We start from the raw sequence: 8,570 nt of genomic DNA, 5'->3' as shown, positions 1-8,570 counted from the left end.
CTCAAGCAACTCTTTGTCAGGTTTAAGACATGTTTGCCAAAGCCAACCTGTGTGTCTGAAGAACTGCAGAGTTGAGGATGTCCCATGGACTGGTGTGTCCAACCCAGCATTATGTGGAAATATCAGAGTATGAAACAATGTAAAAGTAGCACCCTAAGCTTCTTACCTCCATATCCTGACCAAGGAAAATGGTCATGTTGTGATCATCCCAGAATCTTCCTCTAGGCTATGAAATATTCATGCAGGAAGAGCTATCTCAATGCAGGTGCTGGCCTGAGCCCTGGGCTATTGTGCAGAGTTGTGTCCCCTTAGCTTTAGATGATTATGATGCCTATATTTCAGATAATCATTGAGTAAGGACAATTCACATTCTGGAAACTGCACTAATGAGTGACCTGCACCTAATTCAGAAACTTTAGTGTGATCACTTTTTTCTTCTTTTAAGTAAACTCAAGGTCCTTGAGTGTGTGTGTGTGTGTGTGTGTGTGTGTGTGTGTGTGTGTGTGGCTACAATGTAGTCATCTGAACTTGCATGAGGCGAACACCAGAACTAATTTGTGTTGATTCTAATCAGTTAGGTGTTGAAGCTCTTTGCTGGAGCTGAAGTTTAGCCCTGTGTCTGACCTGAGTGTCCTTCAGGTGACTGATAAGATGACAGGGATGAAGATGATAGACAATTCAGATCCAAGCAGGCATGAGGAAAGGTCTTGTGGAAGACCCGTAAGAGAGCAGATACAGTATATACAGTGCAGACCTTAGTGGAAGCAGGATTGGACCCTGAATAAGCAGGGGAGAGAAAAGCACCGTATGTTGGAAGGGGATGAGTATTATGTAAATAACAGGGATAGAGACATTTTGTAAATGGGCAGGCCGATCTCATTATTTAGCTACAATTAAACTAAACTGTGGGGTCATATCATCCTATTAGACCTAGCAGATTAAACTCAGGCTGTCTCTTTTTGTTATTGTTTCTGGGGGAGTTTTGGAGCTTTCTTAATTTAGGTCAAAAAATGAGAGGCTTCCTCATAAGCATTTTAATTAACCAGCTGAAGAATTCTCTTGCCCCCAGAGACTTGAAGTACCAAATCCAGAGCTCAGACTGTAATATTTCAGTTCAGATTGTGTTTGTTCCCCTTTATTCAAGTCAAAAACACAGACAGCAAATCAACCCTCCTCCCCCCCCATTTGACTGCTTGGAAAAAAAAAGTATCTTGAAAGTTTGATTTTTGACCTAAACATGTTCTTTGCAGCAGCCCAGTACATAAAGACCAGAATGTATGAGCAAAGTCACCAAAACCTGCAGAGAAAAGCACTTTTGGCTGGCCCTTAGGCCTGTGTACGCTTTATCCCCAGCGTCTTTCCTGCCCCCAGCCATCGGTGCAATAGGGTCATCCAATGTCTCATGGCTGAGTAAAATCCCAGAAAATCCTTTCACAGGGCTGCTTGGTGCACTGTCCCCCTGGGGAGAGGCTCTTGGTTGAAGGGTTGGGTTTCCATGGAGCATGCTGCTCCTCAGGGAGATGAGAAGCTCCTTTCTCGTCCTTGGTGCCTCTTGCCCTCATCCATTGGGCTGTGGCACCCCTCCTCCAGCATGGTGACATGGCACCTGTGCCACCCATCATCCCAGCAGGTTTGTTCAAGGAGAGGAACCACACAACTCCACGGAGGACATGAAGAGAAAGGCATCCCCAAAGCCCCCCCTGCCCCGTGTCCTGCTCTATGAGGAGCTGGCACAGATACTGCTCCTTTCCAGCTTGTGGGGTAGCAGCGAGCTGTAAGGGGGCAGGACATTGAAGAGCAAGTATGGCTTTGGGAAGGGCAGCAGCTCCACGTGGTGGGGAGCAAAGGAGAGCGCGCTGGGCAGCCAGGCAGTTGTCAGCTGTCCTTGCAGCGGTGAGTAGTATCCCACGGCAGGATAGGAAGCAGAGAGCTTTCTTGGCATCAAGCTAGGAGCCTTTCAAGAATAAAAGCATAGTCTCAGGTGAATCAATATGGACTTCTACTTAGATGAAATTTACAATCAACCTTATTTGTTTCCCTGGTGATCAGTAATTAGGAAGAAAAGTTTAGAAGAACAGACTTCCTAAACCCCAGTGGTGTGTTGTCACCCAGGACACAAAGCAAAACACTCTTTTTTCTAGACTGAAAAAACTCCTGTCAGGGTAAGAGCCTGTGTGGCAGCCTAAAAAATAACAGTCCTGGACTGCTAAAGCATAGGTCAAGGTACTGGTCAGCCTAACCAAGGCTGGATGTTGTAAAGAGATTCTGTCTCTAAATGGACATGGCTTTGTGTCTGCAAATGTCTTAGGTCTTCCTCTTTAGGAAATTTCTGATTATAAAGACATTCTGAATCAAAGTATGATTTACAGGGAAGTGATTTAGAAGCAAAATGGGGAAGGACCCTACAAGAGACACCTCACAGAATATTAACGAAACAGGTTTAATTCTATGAAGAAATGTGTTATTTGATCAGTGGATAGATGGTGGGATTTTCTGTCATATTGCTTGTTTTGTCTTTTCCAGTGCTCCTTTTCTGGGATAGTCCCGTGGCACTACTGGTGAAGTGACTACCTGGGGAAGGATAGCTGGCTCTCCCTCACGGGATTTGACACAAAGTGTCCAATACTCACTGTGATATCTGACTTGGGAGCAGGAATGAGATCAACTTCTGCTTCTGTCAGATACTGAAGGGCACCAAAGTTGCTGAACTTCTCATGTTTCCTCCACTTTGCTCGCTGATTCTGGAACCAGATCTGGATAAAGGCAAGAAAGAAAAGGTACAGAAATTAACAGAAGATGAAGGAAGAACTTCTCACAGCCAACTACTTTCCCTAAACTCTGAGCATCAGAAAACATTGACGTCCAGCTCAGCAGAACCAGGGGCTGAATCTAAAGTAAACCACTGGGTTTGACAGAGCACTTTTCACACTTTACATAGCATGTGGGAACTCTGGACCACGATACCTTGTTTTCTATTGTGGCTCACAGAAGAAACAGGATCACCCTGTTCAAGGAAAGACAGTATTGCAGGTTTCCCAGGGCTCTCTGGGGAGAGCAGATCCTTCTGGGAACAAAGCTGTGCAGTGGTCAATGCACACAGCATTCTGTTTTCCCTAGAAGGTGTGACATCTCATGACAGAGCTCTTCCACCCTGTTTCCAGGTGAATAGACTGAGAAAAGATCCACCTAGATGTTTTGCTGGGCTGCAATAAAAGTGTGTCACCAGTGGCGATGTAGTAAAAGGTTCTACCTATGTTTAGCTTGTAGCATTTGGAAATTCACATAAGGGACCTAAAGTGAAAGACCCAAGGGGATCACTCAGCAATCTGAGTATGCTGTCAGCTGTCTCATTTGCACTGGAAAGCAAACAACTAATTTTCTCTGGGGAGTTCCTTTCATCTGTCAGCTGATTTGACCAGTCTGCCTTCTGGCAGAGGCATAAATGCATTTATTGTGCAGCTGCAGTTGTGCATCTTGCTGCACTGCTGTGAAAAGTTGAAGCCCCCTTCAATTGTAGTTTGTAGCTTGCTAAGGGACTTGCTGTTTGAATGTAAGCAAGTGGTTCACATGAACACAAAGTGTTGGTTATTGAAGACAGGTGCTACTGGATGTAAATACATATGTATTTTAAGCCAAATAATGAGCAGCTCAGTTATTTCTGCATCTCTCACCCAAGAAGTAATGGGAATGTCAGGAGCCCTTTGCTATATTGCTGATAGTTAGCTGCTATATTGCTGATAGCTAGAAGTACCTGGGGTTACTGAACGGACAGTTTTGTTTATCTGTGTTTGCATGTGTCTGGAAACTGCTTAGTCTGTATGAACTTTTCCATTCCCTTTCTACCATGCAGGAGTTATATGGTGAAACAGCAGCATTTAACACTCACAGTGTGATAGAGGGCAAAGGGGGCACTCCAGCCAACATTCAGTCTCTGAAGCGCTCCTTCTAAAATCTGCACATGGGATAAAGTTCTCACTTCATGGACTTACTTTATTTAACTAAAGGCAAAGATTTTAACACTTCTCAGACCAAACTGCTCTTTTTTTCCCAACCAGCTCTCCAGCACCCTTACATCTAAAATGATTTCTCCATACCCAGCATGAGTCCTTTCAATTGTCTTTTAAACCTATTCCTCATGCTCTGTCTACATTTATCAACCAAATGCACAGAACCATAGACTACTCTTGGTTGGAATGCATCTTTTAAAGAAAATCTAGTTCCAACACTTCTGCTGTGGGCAGGGGCATATTTCACTAGACCAGGTTGCTCATAAGTCCCATTCAGCCTGACTTTGAACACTTTCAGTGATGGGACACCCACAATTTCTCTGGGCAATCTGTTCCAGTGTCTTGCCAATCTCACCATAAAGAATTTCTTCCTCATACACAAAGTAAATCTACCTTCTTTCAGTTTAAAACTGTCACTAATAATCTCACCATAAAAAAGATGTTTGGCAGTGTCTATTTTCATGAACCAGTGCTGATAAGCATTAAATATGTTATCTTTTCTTTAACTCTCCATTAACAAAATATGCAGTTCTTTTCACAGTTTTTGCCAAAAACCAATGTTTGTCTGACAGGCCAGTCATTATCTGGTTGTCCTGTTTACCCTTTAAATACTGACCCATTAGATTTCTTCAAGATCCCTGGAATGGAATGTCTCTCATGCTCCAGAACTGATTAAATATCAACACTGATGACCTAAACTACATCTCAAGCAGCTTTTTCAGAACCACTGGAGGTAAGTTACTTAGATGTGTAGATTAAAAAATACCTGTCTGTAGCAGCTGCTGTTCAACATTATCCTTTTAGAAAGTGCTCCCTGACATATTTCCAAGGATAGAGCAGAAATTATGACTGCACATCTTTGCCATTTATCCATTATCCTTGACAGTCCTACTGTTTCTACAAAGTAACAGATCAATATAATTGATCACTTTGGGCTTTTTTTTTTGTTTTTAATCGACTTTTATTGAGTTTTTGATCTTTAATTTTTCTGACCAAAGCTTTGGCCTGCACCCTCCTGCTTTGCTGATTTATTTTTTATAATTTCTTGTTTCTCATGTTTACTTATACAGGATTCTTAACTTTTTATGTGTAACACATGCAGTTATACAGTTTCATCTATACCTTTAAGATGTTTCACAGCAATCATAACTTTTTTTTCTTGATTGGAGGAAACAAGATTTTTCACAGTTATGAAAGGTTTCATTTGGTTACCAAATGGTTGGTTGTTCACTTAATTTTTTTATAGTTAAGTTATATTTCTGAGGTGATTTAACTTACACAAAGCTTTGTGAAAACTATTTCAAAGTAGCAAAAGCATATGCAAATTCTCTGTGTGCTGTTTGATTTGTGTGACAAATGCAGTCAATTGAAACTATAACTTGTAACTTGAACCTAAGTTACTGCTAATTTTTAGTTCTGTGGCTGATTTCCCTTTATCAGCCAGGATGAGGTCAAAGACAGAATTTCCTGTGTCATGTATAACACTGTCTGAATTGGGAATTTGCAATCTGCACTTCATACATGAGGGACTTTTTTTACTTCTTTCATTTATATCTCAGGTTGATGTTTCCTGTAATAACTCATTTTTATTTTTCCCTATACAGATTATAAACAATTGTTTTTTAACAGAAAAATACCTTATTCTTTCATGTGATTCATTGTTCTGTGGAGAGCACTGACTGGCAGCTCAGCTTGTCTTTTATGCTGTTGGAAATGCATTGTTGAGTACTGGTATTGCTGATGGGCGTATTGTGGCAATGCAGGTCTAATTCTGCCTGTCACCTAACGATGAAGCAATATTATCATGGCTAGTCAATAGTCCCAGGCATGTCATAGTCAATAAACAGCTCTGTGTTGAACTTTGATTGTTAGAGAGGGATATATGCAAAGAAGTACACCAATGACTATAGATAGCATTACAGCAAGTGCAGAAACTGCCTCAAGCAAAAATCATCACTACAGTGCCTGGTAGGCAACACCAAATGCCAATACAGGGTGGTATGTATATTTTAATGTAGCGTATTTCCTATGCAGTAAGAATTTGGGGTCAATTTTAGCTCAGTCAGCAACATTATATTACAATTGGGGGAAACCAGATTAATTTCTGTGCACTGAAATTATGGCCAGGGCATTTATAGCCTGTCCTATCGAAATACAGAACACTAAGAAGCACTTCCATTTTGGCAACTATTTTCATGTGCTTTGAGACCCTGTGGAAGATGGATGTGGATGACAGTTTGTATTAGATGAATATTAACCTATAAATGGTTGATAAATGATCAATAAATATTTTCATAAATGGCTGCTCTGTTGCTACAGAGTCCAACAGGTTACTCATAACCATCTCTAACTCTTATTTGCTATGCATTTAGTATGCTTAGAGCTTCTGTTAACCCTTTGATTAATTCCACGTGGTTAGTCACAGCTGGGCGAAAAATACTTCTTTCCCTATTTGTAAAAAGAGATCAGTGACAGTGGCCCTGTCTGTAGGGTAAAAGAGAGGTCACCTATCTCATTAGCATTGCCACCCAGGCATAAACTATTAAGAATGCCTTCCAAATAATGAATGAATTGCAGTGAATATAGCCTTTTGGAGACACACTGTACCTGAACTCTGGCTTCTGGGAGGTTTATCTTTGCTGCCAGTTGATTGCGAATATGAACATCCGGGTAGTGAGTCACTTGGAAAATTTTCTCCAGTTCCTGGAGCTGCTCAGTTGTGAATGTTGTCCGGATTCTTCGTTTCCCTTTCCTCTCAGCTGTGAAAAACAAGGAAAGATGTATGTATATTTTTTACAGGAAAAAGCTACAGGACCACAAGAAGATTCAGAGATGCAGCAATTTCTGTTAATTGCTCTGCAGTTGGGATGGCATCTACAACTCCTTCTAGACGTGTACTTATCATAGGTGACTGGCTCCTGGTATTCTCTAGCAGACAACATGAATGCACTCCTTTATCATGAAAGGAATGAGTCAAAAGTGTCCATTTGTACTGCTAATTCCACGGATCCACTGCATGTCAACAGCTACAAACGCCTATGTATTTTAGCATACTAGCCCTGCAATGAATTTGTCACCAAAGTCCTTCAGTGTTGGACCAGCCATTGACCCCTGATTGACTGCTATTCTCTTCCCATACCATTTTAGAGCATCAGGGATAGCCGGCAGTTTAACTCTGCTGTTGCAAAGAAAAGGTATTTTTCTGACTGTACCATTGTGGTGTGGGGACTTTCTAAACAAGCTTAACCTAAAGAACTTAAGAATAAGGCCTTAAAGCCCATGCAGAAGTTTAGGTGCTGTGAATTCCAATGCTCCATTGCTTCACCTGTTGTGGTGTGATCACAAAAAGTGCTTCCCTAAACACTCCTACAAGTGTTTTGAAAAGGCCCTCCTACACCAGCATATTTTATTTAGATCGTGAACTCTGTATAGCACTTCATGTAAGTTAGAATGAAGTCTCAGTAGCTCTGAAATGATGCTGAAGGTCTTGCAAGGGAGAGGAAGAAGCAGCTGCAGAATGTGGAGTTCAGCCTCATCCCAAAGCTGGAATCTTCTCTGATGCACAAATGGAGTATCTTCCAGCTGACACTGAGTGACCAGCACAAAAAGCCATACCCCAAGCATTATGAACCACAGGGTTTTTTTCTACTGAGCTCAGAAAGCTGCATCTGATGGGTGCATAAAAATTCTAATATTATTTTACTGACTGTGATGAGCTTGCTACTCAATGACCTGAAGTAATTCTCAATGAAACCATGTTGTTATAAAAAATTGCTATTCTGCATGGCTGCTTGTGGTCTTCCACGGTCTGATGACAACTAACAATTCATACTATGTAACTAGAGGCATACTCTTTCTAATGGGAACAATTAACCACACAAGGTTAGCTTAGCCCCTCAAAGAGACTTGGTACCTCTCCCCTCTTTTGTTCAGCCATTAGCATCCTTTGGAGGGCTAACACAGTGAAAAGGTAACTAAACACCTAGGCCAATATAAAGTGAGCCCTGTGCCAACCAGAAAATGACATTTTTCATTCTGTAATCAAAACCTCATTGTGGCTCTGTTGACACAGAAAATAAGGATTAAAATATTCTGTTCATCAGCTTGGTAGGAAGGAGCCTGGACACAATACCACTGTGAATATTTCATCTTTTCTAACCCTTTTGGGGACTTTGAAAGGAAACCAGTCATGCAGGAATAACTGAGGAGTGTCATTTATCATGACTGTCAATACTACCATGTCTCAGAAACAGCCTAATAAAGCCGATGTCCAACACAGTTAAATCCGTATCATTAGACTTTCCACCAGCCTATCAAAGTACTACTCATTAAACTGCAGCACTGGCTTCAGTCTCAGAAGAAAAATGTTATTTCCACTGAATCTTGCTGGCACTATGGGGGCAGAGATTTGAAATGAGAAATATTTGTGTGTGTTTATGCTGAAGGTATAAAGGGCACCTTCTCCTAAGAAGCTCTGATTACATTTACTTGAAACCTTCTCAAAAGATTACTGCAAAGGGGGTTTATTGCTATATGCAAGAAAAGGGAAATATCAGTTCTGAC

The 8,570-nt window shown here is 41.3% G+C and overlaps 1 protein-coding gene across 1 annotated transcript in view; it reads right to left on the bottom strand.

Annotated features, from left to right (window-relative positions):
• Positions 1-1,139: 1,139 nt before the first annotated feature.
• Positions 1,140-8,570, bottom strand: part of ISX (intestine specific homeobox) — a 95,469-nt gene continuing 88,038 nt past the window's right edge. Inside the window, exons 3-5 of the mRNA XM_077177996.1 lie at positions 6,615-6,766; positions 2,631-2,753; positions 1,140-1,954 (exon numbers count right to left, since the gene is read on the bottom strand). Coding sequence (XP_077034111.1) covers positions 1,718-1,954; positions 2,631-2,753; positions 6,615-6,766 — 512 coding nt within the window. The 3' untranslated portion in view covers positions 1,140-1,717. The remainder of the gene's footprint in view (positions 1,955-2,630; positions 2,754-6,614; positions 6,767-8,570) is intronic.

The sequence above is a fragment of the Agelaius phoeniceus genome, chromosome 5 (genome assembly GCF_051311805.1).
Source record: "Agelaius phoeniceus isolate bAgePho1 chromosome 5, bAgePho1.hap1, whole genome shotgun sequence".
Taxonomy (NCBI): Eukaryota; Metazoa; Chordata; class Aves; order Passeriformes; family Icteridae; genus Agelaius; species Agelaius phoeniceus.
The sequence above is the reverse complement of the archived record's forward strand: the minus strand, read 5'-3'. Positions and strand labels throughout refer to the sequence as shown.